The 20188-nt window shown below is 41.8% G+C and overlaps 1 protein-coding gene across 1 annotated transcript in view; it reads right to left on the bottom strand.

Annotated features, from left to right (window-relative positions):
* csmd3b (CUB and Sushi multiple domains 3b) overlaps positions 1–20188 on the bottom strand; it is a 642003-nt gene that overhangs the window by 156246 nt on the left and 465569 nt on the right. Inside the window, exons 13-14 of the mRNA XM_047383297.1 lie at positions 12819–12922; positions 11950–12062 (exon numbers count right to left, since the gene is read on the bottom strand). Of these exons, the coding sequence (XP_047239253.1) occupies positions 11950–12062; positions 12819–12922 (217 nt within the window). The remainder of the gene's footprint in view (positions 1–11949; positions 12063–12818; positions 12923–20188) is intronic.

The following is a 20188-nucleotide window of genomic DNA, read 5'->3' on the forward strand; positions in this document are numbered from 1 at the left end:
ATGTTTATATTTCATAAACAAGGTCCAAGGATGTAGCTTTAGCAGCACAATCACATACAGCATACCTCTACCAAGCCTGTCTGTCCCCTTTGTTCCCTTTCATATTTGTCAAAAGAACCACACACATCTCACAAAACCACCCACCTTCATAGTAAACCCTGAAGGTGATGAAGCCAGCCCCAATGAGACAAACACGTTTATCTTGCACTGACTGTTGATAGAACCTTTGTCAGTATTTAGGTATGGGTAACTGTTTACTACCTCTTTAGATATACACTGCTCAAAAAATAAAGGGAACACTCATAAAACACATCCTAGATCTGAATGAATGAGATATTATCATTGAATACTTTGTTCTGTACAAAGATGAATGTGCTGATAACAAAATCACACAAAAATCATCAATGGCAATCAAATTTATTAACCAATGGAGGCCTGGATTTGGAGTCACACACAACATTTAAGTGGAAAAACACACTACAGGCTGATCCAACTTTCATGTAATGTCCTTGAAACAAGTCAAAATGATGCTCAGTAACAGTGTGGCCTCCACGTGCCTGTATGACCTCCCTACAACGCCTGGGCATACTCCTGATGAGACGGCGGATGGTCTCCTGAGGGATCTCCTCCCAGACCTGGACTAAAGCATCCGCCAACTCCTGGACAGTCTGTGGTGCAACGTGACGTTAGTGGATGGAGCGAGACATGATGTCGCAGATGTGCTCAATCAGATTCATGTCTGGGGAACAGGCGAGCCAGTCCATAGCTTCAATGTCTTCATCTTGCAGGAACTGCTGACACACTCCAGCCACATGAGGTCTAGCATTGTCCTGCATTAGGAGGAACCCGGGGCCAACTGCATCACCATATGGTCTCACAAGGGGTCTGAGGATCTCATCTCGGCACCTAATGGCAGTCAGGATACCTCTGGTGGGCACATGGAGGGCCGTGCAGCCCTCCAAAGAAATGCCACCCCGCACCATTACTGACCCACTGCCAAACCGGTCATGCTGAAGGATGTTGCAGGCAGCAGATAGCTCTCCATGGTCTCTCCATACTCTGTCACATGTGCTGTGAACCTGCTTTCATCTGTGAAGAGCACAGGACGCAAGTGGCAAATTTGCCAATCCTGGTGTTCTCTGGCAAATGCCAAGCGTCCTGCACAGTGTTTGGCTGTGAGCACAACCCCCATTTGTGGACCTCCGGCCCTCATACCATCCTCACGGAGTCGGTTTCTAACTGTTTGTGGAGACACATGCAGATTTTTGGCCTGCTGGAGGTCATATTGTAGGGCTCTTGCAGTGCTCCTCCTGTTCCTTCTTGCACAAAGGCAGAGGTAGCAGTCCTGCTGCTGAGTTGTTGCCCTCCTACAGCCTCCTCCACATCTCCTGGTGTACTGGCCTGTCTCCTGGTAGCGCCTCCAGGCTCTGGACACTACGCTGACAGACACAGCAAACCTTCTTGCTACAGCTCGCATTGATGTGCCATCCTGGATGAGCTGCACTACCTGAGCCACTTGTTTGGGTTGTAGAGTCCGTCTCATGCTACCACGAATTTGAAAGCACCACTAACATTCAAAAGTGACCAAAACATCAGCCAAAAAAAGCATAGGTACTGAGAAGTACCTATGCAGAACCACTCCTTTATTGAGTGTGTCTTGCTAATCGCCAAAGATTTCCTCCTGTTGTCTATTTCATTTGAACAACAGCTGTGAAATTGATTGTCAATCAGTGTTGCTTCCTAAGTGGACAGTTTGATTTCACAGAAGTTTGATTTACTTGGAGTTATATTGTGTTGTTTAAGTGTTTCCTTTATTTGTTTGAGCAGTGTATTTTATTATTTACATTTTAGTGCACCGGGATTTTTAAAATTATATTTCAACAAACATCCAGTAGGTATAGTATTAAAATGTGATGTATATAAGGAACCAAATAATAATAATAAAAATTATATTAAAATGTATGTCCCCATGTTACTTATAGGAATGTAGAGCAGACTGGCCCAAAGCCACTGATGCAACAACCTTCCCATGTAATGACTGACAAAATCATTTAGAAACAGCTGATTCTGTGGACTGAAATTTGTTTGGAAACATGCTCTAAATTTACCTCACTCAGATCAGCTTTCACTCTTAAAGCACACAATTTAGCACCGAAATAAATGGGCAGAGACGTGAGTTACAGCAAAAGAAACATCAACATACCAACCTTTGTTTTTCAAACTAGTAACAGAGTTGAACACTACCTGCTAAACCTTTCAACATGATTATCCCTGAAGCATACAAACTGATGAATAAATGAACTGGATAAATGAGCCGCAAAAAAACAAAAAGTATCACACAATTTTTATAGCATTTCTATTCATTTGGTGTTTTTATCTCAAGAAACAACTAAAGCTTTACGAAGCCCTAGAGTGGTGCAATTATTTTAAACGTGGGCATGTGTACAGTATCAAGTTTCTAATTTCCCCTCGGGGATCAATAAAGTATCTTTGAATTGAATTGAATTGAAGTTCCTGTGCGATTGTTCAAAGGTTTAAACAAACAAAACTGGATATATGGTTTAGGGGATACAATTGATGCAACTAATATATTTTTATATAATTAATGGCTTTCAAAGACAAGAATGCTTGATCAAAGTCATGCTCAAATCCATTTTGGTCACAATACTAAAGGGTTTTGTTTAAGACTAATTTGTTAAAGGTTAATACTGACCAAAAGCTAAAGGGAATGAAAAGGTAAGATAAAAGTGACTAAACAACTGCAAACAAAAAAGTACTAGTGAGTAAAAGAATAGGAAGAAGTGCAAAGTGGGAATAATGTACTGAATAGTGCTCCAGATACATATGCTAGACGTATAGCGGGTAGAATGAAAATGATGTATTATATTGTGTTTTGTCATTTGATTTTCTTTATATTACTACATGTACAATATCTTTTCACACTTCCTCTTTTTTTTTTTTTACAAATTTAACCTTGTTAATAGTACACCTACAGTTTCAGACACAAAAATCTATTTTTAATGCATATACCCAAGCATTAAAGCTGTATTAAGAGTATTTCACATAGCTGTGTTTGCTTTTTATGGACCGGCAAAACATGCAAATGATATGAGAGAATGCTGGCAGGTGATATGTGTGCTAACTTTTTGTTTTATATATATTTTCAACTTTTTCACTTTCCAGAAAAATTATAAATTTTAATACAGACATCAATCTGAAAAGTAGATGTTTTCCAGCTTTTTTTTTTGATGCACAGACAGCAGGGGTTCGAGAGAATTCCAGCTCCCACACCAGGCATTTGTCTCACCATCTCTCTGACTCGACGATTCCTCCTCCTCAATTTGCAAGCTTCCTTGCTCTCGCTTTGCTGCGCCATGATTCTGTGTGGGTGACTACAGATTAACGGGATCACTTTTAAATAATATGTGTGAAATGAAAACATCTAGTTAGAGAAATATTTTTGCAATTAGAATGGCCACCCACAATGATGTGACTCAAAGTGAGGTAATGACAAGTAATTCAGGAAGACCTCAATTTTGTTTCCATCACACTATCTACATTTGTGTGTGGAATTTGAACATGTTCTCTGTTCATTTCAAAGGTGAAAGTGAACCATTCCTTTCTCTCTGATTAACAGCCCAAATAAAGGAGATAATGTGAAGAAATTCTAACTAGTATTTCAATTGTGGAGCTTATTTCTTTACCCAGTTTGCAAAATATCCCCTTTAAAATCATTTAGAGAGAAACCAGCAAACTGACAGAATAAAAGAAAAACCCTCTTCAACCTGTTAATAAGCTGTTGAATTGTGTAACTTAAAATAATAAAATAACATTTGTTGTCACAAAGTGATGAAGGGAAAATATTTAGGGGGTATGAAAAGTTATGTGAGCCACTGTATGAACAGAAGCAATAAACAGGAATGAGATGAAAATACTGTGGAGCTCTGCAACATATCAATCCTTTCAGTTTCTATTTATCATGGCTATGCATGGAATAATCAATTTAGTTATTTCTACTCAAGTTACAGAAAAAATTTATATACTGTTTTAATGGGACAAAAAATCATCACTGTAACCAGTATTTCAATGATATTAGGAATATTTTCTTATATTTATGCTGAAAGTTAAGAACTGTATTTTCCAATACAATTTGCCATTGTTGTTGCACATTTGGAAGTGACTGCATACTGGACTAAGCAATTTGACCTCATTATGACATAAATCCACAGATGATGACACTTAAATGAGGCACAAAAAGTTAATTTGTGCAGCAAAGCTCTTCAATGTGCTTCATGGAATGTGATCAAATGGATGGTCCATCTTCAAACAGGGTATTCTGGAAAGGGTAATATTTTACGCACGTCAAGAGACAGGTTGACATCACAAGGAGTAATACTTTGTTCTCAGCTGATCAAAAGAGGTTATTGCTCTTATTCGATGAGTTTTCAGCAAGAAACAATTTGTCATGCTTCGAGAATCCCTCATGATGACTACAGAATCGAGGCACGTGACGTCGCCCGGTACGGCGGAGCCGGGGTCCCACCCTGGAGCCAGGCCTGGGGTTGGGACTCATCGGAGAGCACCTGGTGGCCGGGTTGCTCATCGCGCGGCCGGGCCAAGCCCGAATGAGAGACGCGAGACAATCCCCCAGTGGGCCCACCACCTGCAGGGGGAACCGTGAGGGACCGGTGCAAAGAGGATTGGGTGGCGGACGAAGGTGGAGACCTCGGCGGCCCGATCCCCGGATGCTTAGGCTGGCTCTAGGGACGTGGAATGTCACCTCGCTGGGGGGGGAAGGAGCCTGAGCTGGTGCGGGAGATCGAGAGATATCGACTAGAAATAGTCGGGCTCGCCTCCACGCACAGCACCACGCACAGCGTGGGCTCTGGAACCCATCTTCTTGAGAGGGGCTGGACTCTCTTCTACTCTGGAGTGGCATGCGGGGAGAGGCGGCGGGCTGGTGTGGGTTTGCTTGTTACCCCCCAGCTCAGCCGTCTCGTGTTGGGGTTTACCCCAGTGGATGAGAGGGTCGCATCTCTGCGCCTTCGGGTTGGGGAGAGGTCTCTCACTATCATTTCGGCCTACGGGCCAAGTGGTAGTGCGGAGTACCCGGCCTTCTTGGCGTCCCTGTTGGGGGTGCTGGATAGTGCCTCTCCTGGGGACTCCATTATTCTGCTGGGGGACTTCAACGCCCACGTGGGAAACGACAGTGACACCTGGAGAGGCGTGATTGGGAGGAATGGCCTCCCCGATCTGAATCCAAGCGGTGTTTTGTTATTGGACTTCTGTGCTAGTCACGGATTGTCCATAATGAACACCATGTTCAAACATAAGGGTGTCCATCAGTGCACTTGGCACCAGGATACGCTAGGCAGGAGGTCAATGATCGACTTTGTTGTCATATCATCAGACCTTCGACCGACCGCATGTTTTGGACACTCGGGTGAAGAGAGAGGCTGAGCTGTCCACTGATCACCACCTAGTGGTGAGTTGGATCCGCTGAAGGAGGAGAAAGCCAGACAGACTTGGCAGGCCCAAGCTCATAGGGAGTGTCTGCTGGGAACGTCTGGCAGAGCCCTCGGCCTGGGATGTATTCAACTCTCACCTCCGGGAGAGCTATTACCAGATTCTGAGGGATGTTGGAGACATAGAGTCCGAATGGACCATGTTCTCCACATCTATTGTCGATGCTGCTGCCCGTAGCTGCAGCCGTAAGGTTTGCGGTGCCTGTCGCGGCGGCAATCCCCGAATCCGGTGGTGGACACCGGCAGTAAGGGACTCTGTCAAGCTGAAGAAGGAGTCCTATCGGCTGTGGTTGGCTTGTGGGACTCCTGAGGCGGCTGGCGGGTACCATGGGGCCAAGCGTGCTGCGGCCCGGGCGGTGGCAGAGGCAAAAACTCAGACCTGGGAGGAGTTCAGTGAGGCCATGGAGAAGGACTACCGGTTGGCCCCGAAGCGATTCTGGCAAACCGTCCGGCGCCTCAGGAGGGGGAAGCAGTGCTTCGCCCACATTGTTTACAGTGGGGTTGGGGAGCTGCTGACCTCGACTGGGGACATTATCGGCCGGTGGAAGGAGTACTTCGAGGATCTCCTCAATCCTGCCATCACGCATTCCCTGGTGGAAACAGAGGCTGGGGACTCGGGGTTGGACTCTTTCATCACCCAGGCTGAAGTCACCGAGGTTGTTAAAAAGCTCCGCGGTGGCAAGGCTTTGGGGTTGGATGAGATCTGCCCTGAGTACCTCAAGTCTTTGGATGTTGTGGGGCTGTCATGGTTGACACGCCTCTTCAACATTGCGTGGCAGACGGGGACAGTGCCTTTGGATTGGCAGACTGGTGAGATGGTCCCCCTTCATAAGAAGGGTGACCGGAGGGTGTGCTCCAACTACAGGGGGATCACACTCCTCAGCCTCCCTGGCAAGGCCTACGCAAGGGTATTGGGGAGGAGAGTCCGGCCGATAGTCGAACCCCGGCTTCAGGAGGAGCAGTGTGGTTTTCGTCCCGGCCGTGGGACACTGGACCAGCTCTATACCCTCTACAGGGTACTCGAGGGTTCATGGGAGTTTGCCCAACCGGTCCACATGTGTTTTGTGGACCTGGAGAAAGCATTCGACTGTGTCCCTCGTGATGCCCTGTGGGGGGTGCTCCAGGAGTATGGAATCGGTGGCTCTTTACTAGGGGCCATCCGGTCTCTGTACAAGCGGAGCAGGAGTTTGGTTCGCATTGTCGGCACTAAGTCGGACCTGTTCCCGGTGCATGTTGGACTCCGGCAGGGCTGCCCTTTGTCACCGGTCCTGTTCATAACTTTTATGGACAGGATTCCTAGGCGCAGCCAAGGGCCGAAGGGGGTCTGGTTTGGGGACCAGAGGATTTTGTCTCTTCTTTTTACAGATGACGTGGTCCTGCTGGCCCCATCTAGCCAAGACCTACAGCATGCACTGGGGCGGTTCACAGCCAAGTGCGAAGCGGCTGGGATGAAGACCAGCTCCTCCAAGTCCGAGGCCATGGTTCTCGACCGGAAAAGGGTGGCTTGTCCTCTTCAGGTTGGAGGGGAGTTCCTGCCTCAAGTGGAGGAGTTTAAGTATCTCGGGGTCTTGTTCACGAGTGAGGGAAGAATGGAGCTGGAGATCGACAGACGGATCAGTGCGGCTGCCACAGTAATGGGGGCGCTGTGCCGGTCCGTTGTGGTGAAGAGAGAGCTGAGCCGAAAAGCGAAGCTCTCGATTTACCGGTCGGTCTACGTTCCTACCCTCACCTATGGCCATGAACTTTGGGTCATGACTGAAAGAACGAGATCCCGGATACAAGCAGCTGAAATGAGGTTTCTCCGTAGGGTGGCCGGGCACACCCTTAGAGAAAGGGTGAGGAGCTCGGCCATCCGGGAGGGGCTCGGAGTAGAGCCGCTGCTTCTCCACATCGAGAGGAGCCAATTGAGGTGGCTCGGGCATCTATACCGGATGCCTCCTGGACGCCTTCCTCGGGAGCGTGTCCAGGGGACGGCCCAGGACACGCTGGAGGGACTATGTTTCTCGGCTGGCCTGGGAACGCCTTGGGCTCCCCTCGGAGGAGCTGGAAGAAGTGTCTGGGGAGAGGGACGTCTGGGTGTCTCTGCTGAGTCTGCTGCCCCCGCGAACCGGTCCCAAATAAAGCGGAAGACGACGAGTACGAGTACAAGTACAATTTATCATGGAATTAAAACACAAAACAAATTTTGTGTTAAGCTGATCAAACCTTAGAGGTAAAACAAGAAATTAAATCACAAATTCATTCCAGATAGACAGAGATACCAGTATAACGATCATACTTGCAGGTAAGCCTATAATTACTCATACACTGGCAGATTTAGATTTCAAATTTATTCCATTCACCCAAGAAGTTAGGTATCTCTCAAAAGATAATGAAACAAAGTAAAACGGCTATTAGTTGTGAATAAACATATGTATCAGTTTTTACATACATCTTATTAAAAAAGGGATGTTGGAAATTATTTATGCCAAAGAGAAATCTGCTGAGCAGATTTAGCATGTTTTCACTGATATTTAAGAATTTATCTTTGGCCATCAGCTTTTAGGTTAAAAGGCCTCTTTGCAATCACCCTAATCTTTAACCTACTCCACTGATTCTTTATCAGTTTTCAGTCAGACCTCTTGCTGGGTCACTCCAGAACATTAACATTAATTCTAGTCAGAAGAAACATATTTGTAAAATCTACCTGGCCTATTAATGATTTTGAGCTTAACTGTAGGTGATAGTTCCTATCTATCTATATATACATATATATATATATATATATATATTTATTTATTTATTTTTTTTTCCATAATGTCATGATGAAAATTTAACATTCATATATTTTAGATTCATTGCACACTAACTGAAATATTTCAGGTCTTTTATTGTCTTAATACGGATGATTTTGGCATAAAGCTCATGAAAACCCAAAGTTTCTATCTCACAAAATTAGCATATTTCATCCGACCAATAAAAGAAAAGTGTTATTAATACAAAAAATGTCAACCTTCAAATAATCATGTACAGTTATGCACTCAATACTTGGTCGGGAATCCTTTTGCAGAAATGACTGCTTCAATGCGGCGTGGCATGGAGGCAATCAGCCTGTGGCACTGCTGAGGTCTTATGGAGGCCCAGGATGCTTCGATAGCGGCCTTTAGCTCATCCAGAGTGTTGGGTCTTGAGTCTCTCAACGTTCTCTTCAGAATATCCCACAGATTCTCTATGGGGTTCAGGTCAGGAGAGTTGGCAGGCCAATTGAGCACAGTGATACCATGGTCAGTAAACCATTTACCAGTGGTTTTGGCACTGTGAGCAGGTGCCAGGTCGTGCTGAAAAATTTAATCTTCATCTCCATAAAGCTTTTCAGCAGATGGAAGTATGAACTGCTCCAAAATCTCCTGATAGCTAGCTACATTGACCATGCCCTTGATAAAACACAGTGGACCAACACCAGCAGCTGACACGTCACCCCAGACCATCACTGACTGTGGGTACTTGACACTGGACTTCTGGCATTTTGGCATTTCCTTCTCCCCAGTCTTCCTCCAGACTCTGGCACCTTCATTTCCGAATGACATGCCAAATTTGCTTTCATCCGAAAAAAGTACTTTGGACCACTGAGCAACAGTCCAGTGCTGCTTCTCTGTAGCCCAGGTCAGGCGCTTCTGCCGCTGTTTCTGGTTCAAAAGTGGCTTGACCTGGGGAATGCGGCACCTGTAGCCCATTTCCTGCACACGCCTGTGCACGGTGGCTCTGGATGTTTCTACTCCAGACTCAGTCCACTGCTTCCGCAGGTCCCCCAAGGTCTGGAATCGGCCCTTCTCCACAATCTTCCTCAGGGTCCGGTCACATCTTCTCGTTGTGCAGCGTTTTCTGCCACACCTTTTCCTTCCCACAGACTTCCCACTGAGGTGCCTTGATACAGCACTCTGGGAACAGCCTATTCGTTCAGAAATTTCTTTCTGTGTCTTATCCTCTTGCTTGAGGGTGTCAATAGTGGCCTTCTGGACAGCAGTCAGGTCGGCAGTCTTACCCATGATTGGGGTTTTGAGTGATGAACCAGGCTGGGAGTTTTAAAGGCCTCAGGAATCTTTTGCAGGTGTTTAGAGTTAACTCGTTGATTCAGATGATTAGGTTCATAGCTCGTTTAGAGACCCTTTTAATGATATGATAATTTTGTGTGATAGGAATTTTGGGTTTTCATGAGCTGTATGCCAAAATCATCCGTAATAAGACAATAAAAGACCTGAAATATTTCAGTTAGTGTGCAATGAATCTAAAATATATGAATGTTAAATTTTCATCATGACATTATGGAAAATAATGAACTTTATCACAATATCCTAATATTTTGAGAAGGACCTGTATATATATATACATACAGTACAGACCAAATGTTTGGACACACCTTGTCATTCAAAGAGTTTTCTTCATTTTCATGTGTATGAATATTGTAGCTTCACACTGAAGGCATCAAAACTATGAATTTACACATGTGGAATTATATATTGAACAAAAAAGTGTGAAACGACTGAAAACATGTCTTATATTCTAGATTCGTCAAAGTAGCCGCCTTTTGCTGTGATTACTGCTACGCACACTCTTGGCATTCTGTTGATGAGCTTGAAAAGTTAGTCACCTGAAATGGCTTTCACTTCACAGGTGTGCCCTGTCAGGTTTAATAAGTGGGATTCAAGCCTTATAATGAGGTTGGGACCATCAGTTGTGTTGTGCAGGAGGTGGATACAGTACACAGCTGATATTCCTATTGAATAGACTGTTAGAATTTGTATTATGGCAAGAAAAAAGCAGCTAAGTAAAGAAAAACGAGTGGCCCTCATTACTTTAGGAAATGAAGGTCAGTCAGTCCGAACAATTGGGAAAACGTTGAAAGTGTCCCCAAGTGCAGTCGCAAAAACCATCAAGCGCTACAAAGAAACTGACTCACATGAGGACCTCCCTAGGAAAGGTAGACCAAGAGTCACCACTGCTGCGGACGATAAGTTCATCCGAGTCACCAGCCTCAGAAATTGTAGGTTAACAGCAGCTCAGATTAGAGAACAGGTCAATGCCACACAGAGTTCTAGCAGCAGACACATCTCTAGAACAACTGTTAAGAGGAAACTGTGTGAATCAGGCCTTCATGGTAAAATAGCTGCTAGGAAACCACTGCTGAGGACAGACAACAAGCAGAAGAGACTTGTTTGGGCTAAAGAACACAAGGAATGGACATTAGACCAGTGGAAATCTGTGCTTTGGTCTGATGAGTCCAAGTTTGAGATCTTTGGTTCCAACCACCATGTCTTTGTGCGACGCAGAAGAGGTGAACGGATGGACTGTACATGCCTTGTTCACACCGTGAAGCATGGAGGAGGAGGTGTGATGGTGTGGGGGTGCTTTGCTGGTGACACTGTTGGGGATTTATTCAAAATTGAAGGCATACTGAACCAGCATGGCTACCACAGCATCTTGCAGCAGCATGCTATTCCATTCGGTTTGCGTTTAGTTGGACCATCATTTATCTTTCAAAAGGACAATGACCCCAAGCACACCTCCAGGCTGTGTGAGGGCTATTTGAAAAACCTAGAATATAAGACATGTCTTCAGTTGTTTCACATTTTTTTGTTCAGTATATAATTCCACATGTGTTAATTCATAGTTTTGATGCCCTCAGTGTGAAGCTTTTTATTTTTCAAAAGGACAATGACCCCAAACACACCTCCAGGCTGTGTAAGGGCTATTTGACCAAGAAGGAGATTGATGGGGTGCTGCGCCAGATGACCTGGCCTTCACAGTTACCGGCCTTGAACCGGTAACTGTTTGGGGTGAGCTGGACTGTAGAGTGAAGGCAAAAGGGCCAACAAGTGCTAAGCATCTCTGGGAACTCCTTCAAGACTGTTGGAAAACCATTTCAGGTGACTACCTCTTGAAGCTCATCAACAGAATGCCAAGAGTGTGTGGAGCAGTAATCAAAGCAAAAGGTGGCTACTTTGAAAAACCTAGAATATAAGAGACATTTTCAGTTGTTTCACACTTTTTTGTTCAGTATATAATTCCACATGTGTTAATTCATAGTTGTGATGCCTTCAGTGTGAAGCTACAATATTCATAGTCATGAAAATAAAGAAAACTCTTTGAATGAGAAGGTGTGTCCAAACTTTTGGTCTGTACTGTATATAAATAAAACATCAGGGGTCGTGCATTGCAAATTAGTGAAGGCTATAAATGTTACAGTGTTCAGTATTTGTTTATGCTTAATGTTTGTCCCCATGGAAATAAACAGAGACAAATAAATAAAGGACAAATGTGCTGAAAAGTTCCGTATCATTTAATTCACTTCAAAATACATGTTTCCTCACGCACTTTCTTTGACTTTCTCTTAGAAAAAAAACCCAACAACAACAAGCATACACACAAATGGATGCTCATTCTTTACCTTTGTAGTTGATCTTAAATCCTATAGATCCAACACTCTCATCTGACTGGAGGTGGAGCCACATCTGGTATGTCATGCTCACAATCAGGTCAGGCACAAAGCTGCCTGATAAGCTGGAGCACAAAATGCATCTTTACTAAATCACTGTCATCATAATTACCATTATAAAAAAGTACAATTTTCATCACTGTAATCATAGTTATAATCAGTTTCTCAAGTGCAGCTTGGGGTGTGAATAAATTGCTTGAACATATTAAACTGGAGCTCAAAGCTTAGCAGAAGGCTGCTTTTGGACAGTGCATAAAAACTTTCCAGTATTTTTTTCATAAACTTATAATGCCATTTACAGAGAAAGCTAAGAGAAAAAAAAATTAAAACTTCACCAAAATTACTGAAAACAATCAGAATCATTGTACTCAATACTTTTTAAAGCATTTCATAAAGCTTCTTTAAAAAGAACCCCACATGATGTATCCTGCTCTTGCATGAGCTCAGTTAGTGTGCCAGAACAGATGAACAACTTAATAAAAATAAAAATTAAGATTTAGAAAGAATGACAAGCTCATCCAAATAATCAAAAATGTATTATACATATGATTAGCATTTTGTCTGATTGTTTTGACATGTTAAAGTGATGAAAGAAGCTCAAAAGATTAAAAATAAAGTTTCACTGTAATAAAATTAACATTTCAAAGCAACAGTTACCATCTAAGACATTAGCGCTGTACAAACAAAAGACAAATTCTGTTGTACTATATATTGATGCTATAAAACTTTATTATATTTGTGCACACTACTCTCCACAATACAGATGTTTTGGTTAAAAAGAAATAAACAGAACCATATTAAGATGATAAAATAATACTTACACCTGAAGTATAGTTGTAGGATCTCCCACCTCTCCTCCGTCTCCTATAGTCAGGGTGTCATAGGCTATCTCTAGGTCAAACTCCTCAAAGTTGATCTGGATCACCTGAGAACATATACACAGACAAAAAACAAATTCTTTAAATTTCACTTTTAAATAAATGTTAAATGAATGCTCCTTTAAAAGGATTTTCTTGTTTTGTTGACCATTCAGTGCAGTTTTACACAAGTCACATTTACCCATTCTCACACAAATGCATACACATTAATACACCATTACAGCCATCTGTAAGCATCTTTAGTGTTAAGTTTATATCACAAAGACCCTTTGATGTCTGGTGTTGGAGAAGCTAGAATCAAAGTTACGGCCACAGACGACAACTCTTTCCCCGCTGACTTCCAGCAGTTCAATAAACAAAAAGCTATACAATCAAGTCTTAAATGGATACTTGTATTAACCAATCAAAGATCCAAAACTATTCAACAGGAAACAGCAAACAGAAAAGACAAATGTCTTTTGAAAAAGCACCCAAACGTTCATGTGTTGTCATACTATATCAGAGCCATCCGTTTAGAGGTTGTATGGTTTGTCTTTTGAGTTCTGTTTCTACTCAGAAATAGAAAGGCGATACCAACAAACTTAACTCTCCATTAAGTTTCAGCAAATCTGATAAATTTACATTAGAAAATAGTATATTGTAGAGTATGAATATGGCTTTCTTTACAGTAATTTTTTCAAGCTTCATTACTTCACTCGTGTCCACAGTGTGGCTAATATGCAGAAGACAAGAGAAAAAGCACTGCAGCACCAGGAAGCAATTTCAGTAGCAAGCATATTTTATTGAAAGATAATCCTGGTGTTTTCAGAATTCAACTATAGGAAATGTTCAGAAGAGCAAGTCTCACCCACACATGTTTCAAAACTTTGGGAACAAGTAAGTAAACTTTATTTACAAAGCAACTTTTGCAGTTGAAAAACCTTAAAATGTTTTACAATAAATACAAGCATAAAAAGATAGAATTCATTCATTCATTCATTTTCTACCGCTTATTCCATAGTGGGTCACGGGGAAGCTGGTGCCTATCTCCAGCAGTCTATGGGCGAGAGGCGGGGTACACCCTGGACAAGTCGCCAGTCCATCGCAGGGCAAAAAGATAGAATATAAAATATATTTTAAAAAATCTAGAACAGCATACATGTAACATCATAAAGCGTAAAACTAGTTAAAATCTGCATAAATGACTCTTCAACTGCTATTTAAAAAAATTCATCAGAATCAAGACAGCAAATGAGGCAATGTATTCCACAATCTAGTGGCCACAGCTCTAAAGACTTTATTCCCTTTGCTTCTAAAATGCATTTGTGGAACCATTAACAGCCTTTGACTGCGACAAGAGGTGTGGGCCCCTAGAAAGTGAAAGATATAGGCTGGGAATTTAACACAAAGGGCTCTAAAGGTAAAAGCCAAAATGTCAAAATATATTCTGAAATGTACCAGAAGCCAATGTAAGGAGATTAAAACTGGAGTAACGGGCTGTCTCTTGGAACTGAAGACTTCCCTCAGATTAATAGGAAAGGTCCTACTGAATAAAATTTGACTTTTTAACATCTCGTTGTAGCTTTAATGTAAAAAATTAGGAATATTTTTATCAGTACAATGGTGATAATTTTACGCACTTAATGCCTATTGCTCCATTGTCTACGGCCTATCCAATGTTAGGTATCAGGGTAAGAGGTCCAGGAGGGTTACTTAGGCCTCCCTCCTCACAGCAACATTCTTTAGCTGATTGCAGAGGAAATGGGGTGTTCATAAGGCAGAAAAAAGACACAGTCCCTGGAGCAAAATCTAGGTCTGCTCCAGGATCAGTTCCCAGTGGCACTTAGCCAGAAAACCTCCAAAGGGAGGTGAACAGCAGGCAGCTTGATCAGATTGCCGTATAATCTCAGCTGACTTCTTTTGTTGTGAAAGAGCAGCTGCTTGACTCTAAGTTCTGTCTAGATGACAAGGCCTATAAAGACCATATCTTTAAAGCTGAGGCAAATAACCATATGAGCAAAGCTAATTTTAGTTGTTTGTGTCTGCTTGGATCTAATTTTTTTGGTCATAATTCATACCTTGTTACCATATATGATCACTGGAAGATCATGACAGACTGGAGCAGCAGCTGTAATACTGCAAATGTGGCCAGAATCTTTTGCTCAATTCAGGAACCACTTGTAAACAGTAGCAAAACCGCCACTTCAAAATGAGTAATCTGTCTTTTTCTAGTTGGGAACTATGACCTTAAACTAAGGCAGGCTGATGCTCATTTAGCTGCTTCAAATTTCACCCTTCACTTCAAGCTGAAGGTAATGGCCTGAAGATGCCAAGAGAAATGCTGAGGTTCCCAAACCACACACCTTTCTTTTGATGTCTACAATTTCAGAATTCAACCACAAACACACCCAGAATCAGTGAAACCCTGAGGAAACTTTGATGCAGTTCAACCCCTACTGGTAACAAACTTGATCTTGTGCCAAGAATGCAGCTCCTTCTTTGGGTAAATACACAGGGGTGAAGATCTGGTCTATTGTTTTATGGCCAGGACGAAAGCCACACTCCTCCTCCTAAATCAAATGAATTTTACAATAGGTCAGAGCCGTATATTCAAACAGTGTAACAGAGTAACAGAGAAGTTTTCCATGGAAGTTGTCAAGAGTGATCCTTTAGTAGTCCAAATATCCTCCCTGGTTCGTTTTCTTCTCCACTATTGTATTCCAATCCACAGGTGTTGTCCTAGTCCTCTATATTGTTTGTAAAGGTGTACTAATTACAACAGCTCCACATTTTAATTTTTTCTTTTACTGTTCTTGAGAATTTTTTTTTCTAGAATGGGTGATATTTTCTGTGGTTATAAAATCTAGTGCATGACCTTTATTAAGTCTGAAACATCAGAACTCATCTGGATATAGCATATTAATTTAAATACATTGTCAGTTGCCCGGAGCAAGTACCAGAACTGGAATCCATCGAAACCCATCTTTACTAGAACGGTTAGTTCTTTTTGTTTTTGCAGAGGAATATATTTTCCAACTGTCATATCAAAGACTCTTAAATTATGCATCTCCAACGATGAGTCATTTGAATTTCTTGATGCACCTCACAGCATGGTGTGATTTCCTAGATGAAGATTAAAGACAGGCACCTATGCTCAACATTCAAAGTTGTAAGCGATAGCACACAGCTCAAAACTCTGATCAGGAATTATTAAACCACACTTTTGGATTCATCTAAGACGAGAGGGAAACGCATTTGGCAGCGCAGAAGACAGAATGGTGAGAGGGTTGACAGAGGGGAAGGAAGAAGATGGAGGCAGATGGAAATGTGGAGGACAGAGGAAAAGAGCAATGTGGGGGAATAATGAGAACATCTTTGATGCTTGGAGAGTGGAGGTTGAGAATATTTCAAACTTGAATTTTGACCTAGCCCTCAGGGAAGATTAAAACTGCACATTACCACCTCCTTCCTTTTTCTATCCTTATGATACATTTTAAGGTTTCCTGATTCAATATTCTGAGGGTGGACTTTAAACATGTCCAAAAACATCATACAGGCTCCTTTTAATTCTGTAAAGCTAACGCTGAGCACTGAGTTTAATTTTACAAGCATTTCAGTGTATTTTTATTTCTCTGTCTGACATTTTGTTTTAGCTTTTCTATGTTCATTTAGGAGCATTATACCACTGAAACTGATGAATTTCAAATGAATAAGGCTAAAAAAACTAAGCACAAAAAAATGGTGATTACACCGTTCCATTTATGTTGTACTTTAGTGCTCTTGTTTTTGGAAGTGTAGCTTGATTTGTTCCTATTTCATTTATTTCCTTCAGTCAGTTTTTATTTTACTTATTTTTCTGACAATAGATCTATATTAGAAACTGCAACGGATTTAGGCACACAAAGCATAAACAGGCCATCTCCTAAATAATTGGGAAAGAAGTCAAATCGAGAGGCTCATTGAGTACGGGTGAGGATCGAAATTAAATTTTCATCTTAGGAGTAATGCATTGATGTTGTCAGCCTGAGCCTTACACCTGAAGAAGCAATGTAAATCCAAAGATCCCACCCTACAAAAACCTCAGGGATGAACATTCCCTGGAAAACATACAGGTGCCAGATACCCTCTCCTAGATTATTATATATGTGCATCTGGTGAACTACCAGTAGGAGATACACCACAGCAAGAGGTGCCTGTAGAAGGTCTTACTAAAAAAGCTTTTGGGGCCTGTCAAAATGCAAGTGCCTGATTTTTGTATTTAATGTTATGTGCTAGAGAATGAAATAAGGCCCCATGTACCTTTATAGCCTTTCTGTCAATATTTTTTCATATACCAGCATATATTTCAGAAGCGCCAACTCTACACAATGTTACACTCTTATAGTTTATATCAAGCAATAACAAAGTAAGAAGGCAGTGGTGCTACAGGTGAACGTCAGCAGAGTGTCTGGAATCAGGACATTTTTAATCATCTGAGTGTACTGTACAGTAATGTTAATGGCAAATGCTTCATATAGAACTTGTGTGTCAGTCTTTTACTAACGCACTATACTACTGTTGTCCGATGAGCTAACCCCTCCATCCTGTTTCCCCTTTCTGAGAAGACTGCTCAATCTAGCTCTCCATTCAACAGGTACAGACTTCCCTAAACCTGAAAGTCTTTCTAAGCAGGTTTACTGAAAGATCTGTTTCGGATATGTCCGGATATGACACGCCTAACCTCTACCAGCCTATATCCAGAAGTCACACCCTTTTTCAACTGGTGGTTTGGACAACCAAGTAGCCTACGGCAGTCAATCAACTCCCAACAGTCACTTCTGTTAACAGCTGCTTATTCCCTAATTTTACAGCTTGCACTTGGTATATGGGTTAGGTTAATTTTAGTGACTTGCACGAGCACGTTGTTTTAACAAGTTTGGCATAAGGCAACCTAGTTTGGCTTAAGGCAACCTATATCATCATTTAGAACCAGGCTTTTTACAACCAATCAAAAAAACAAATATAAGGTGACTCAAATTATTACATTGTCCACAATTCATGTAATATTTTATACACCTTCTTTAATTAGTAACGCTTTGCAGGGGTCAGTGAGGAGTCAGTGATTTCTTAAGTGGAAGGCAACCACAATCTTCAGTTTTCTTCCTCTAAGCAGACAGGCACTGATGCTCCAGGTTTTGATGGTCTGACACTGATGTCTTAAGTCAAGTAAAGTCAGAAATATTGTTGTCACATGTCTCAATAGTCAATAACTTCAAGAGGCTGGAAGGTTGAAGGAAACCCTTGAGATATAACAGAGGTTGGATCAGGACTTCCAGAAGCCTGAAATTTGAAGCAATCAATTGTTCACCAAACAAGTTCACTTCAGTTGTCTAGGTAAAATGCAATAGATGAAATGAGATTCTCAATTTTGGGCCACAGTTCTTGTTATGGCACATGGGTTGATCCTCTTTTCAATGCAGATTATTAGCGGGGCAGTGTCGCCGTTCCTCTGATTCATCTGTAGCATCTTTATCCATCTGATCTTGCTTGCTGATCTTCTGCGAGGAAACAACCAAATTGTTTCTCTATTTCTGCCCATTTTATAGAGCATCTTCAGCAAACTCTTTGTGCTCATTGGCCAGTGGTTGTTGCATGGCTGTTCTATTGGTTGCCCGTCACATAAGATGATATTTTCCTTGGAATTCCCCGAGTCACGTGCTTCACATCAGACATGCCATCTTCACCTCAGTCCTGAGCCGTCTTCTGACCTCTCTTCTGACTTGTGCCCTCGCCTTAGTCATCATCCTTGTACTGTAAGCCATGGCTCCCACTTGCACAATTCCTTAACATCTGCTTTATTCTTGTCTCAACTCAACATTACACTTCCTCTTAAACAGTGGCTTTAATCTTACATTGTTACTGTAACATTTAGTTACAGCAATTTCTCCACTTATATTTTAAAAGCATTACCTTAACTTCATCCTTCTTGTTCATACATCACAAGTGATTATTAGTACTTCTCTTGCACATATAGTTGATTAACAAAATGCAGTGGCACTTATTATTATAAAAAATCTAACCTTATTGCATTTCTATTCATCAATCATAAATGTAAAAATTATAATTCCACCCAAAATCATTGAATTACTAACATGATTTTCAAAGAAATCATCCTTCATTTGCTTTTTCATGACATCTTATCCATGCAGTAACATTATTCATTTGATACTCTAAAAATTATTGTTTCATTTCATCATATATAATTGTTTTAGTCTCAATCATAGAGCAAAATAAAAGAGAACTCATAGCATGACTTCCAATGGGCCTCCCAGACATCACAGCTTTAGAATATTTTATTCATTTAATTGTGAGGGTTTATGATTTCTGCACGGATACATGAAAGGATCTCACCTCATTTTGACAACACCTATGCATTATAAATAACTGATTAGGATTTACATGCAAGTTCTGCCATTGATGGAGGAGATGAAAATGTCTAGAGCGAAATAAGATACACAATCATGAGGAAATTGATGGAGTATGCTCGCACTGGAAAAGATGAGAAGTAACTAGAAGAGAAAGAAACAAAATAAAAAGGGAAGAACAGAACAGAAAGGAGAAGAAAATAACGGCCACCCTGTCCTACTATCCCAAGGTTAAATGAGAACAGGAGAGAATGAATTGGCTCTAAAGGCTCATTCTGCCAAAACTAAATGAAGCAATAACATCAGAGAGCTATAGAACTCCATTAACACTTAACCTGAGAGAGAAAGAGCAGAGAGATAGATTGACAGAGGAAAAGAGGAAAAGAAGGAATAAGGCTTACAAAGACATTTGAAAGAAGAAAGGATGTGCTACAAAACCTTGCATCTCTTCATCTTTAGGGTATGAGGAGACACTGAGACATGTATAAATGGGTGCAATGGACAGAGAGATACGAGTAAAACAGTAAAAAGATTTCACCATTTACTCGCACCCTCCTTTCTCCCTGCATTCTGTCTTTCTCCATAGTAATTTAATGGTTTCAGCCTGGGCTCTTTAATGAAGAATCTGGGTAATTCTAAGGACAGAGCCTCTGGGAGTGAAGGAGGAGGACTGTGCATGTTGAAAAAGAGAGAAAAGGAGCATCAGGCAGTAAAAAGAAAGAACGGAGAAGTGAGATAAAATGGAAGGGGGGGGGGGGTGCGTTCTCACCATAAAAATAATAAAAGTGCAGTTATATATTCAGAGACAGGATCAGTTGAGACTTGTCCTACACTTTGAGTCTCTTATGCTTTTAGCACAAGACTCCTTCCTCCACTCATCAGCCTCAGACTTTTATCTGGTTGGCTTTCCCTCCCCTGAACATCAAGTGA

The sequence above is a fragment of the Girardinichthys multiradiatus genome, chromosome 13 (genome assembly GCF_021462225.1).
Source record: "Girardinichthys multiradiatus isolate DD_20200921_A chromosome 13, DD_fGirMul_XY1, whole genome shotgun sequence".
Classification (NCBI taxonomy): Eukaryota; Metazoa; Chordata; class Actinopteri; order Cyprinodontiformes; family Goodeidae; genus Girardinichthys; species Girardinichthys multiradiatus.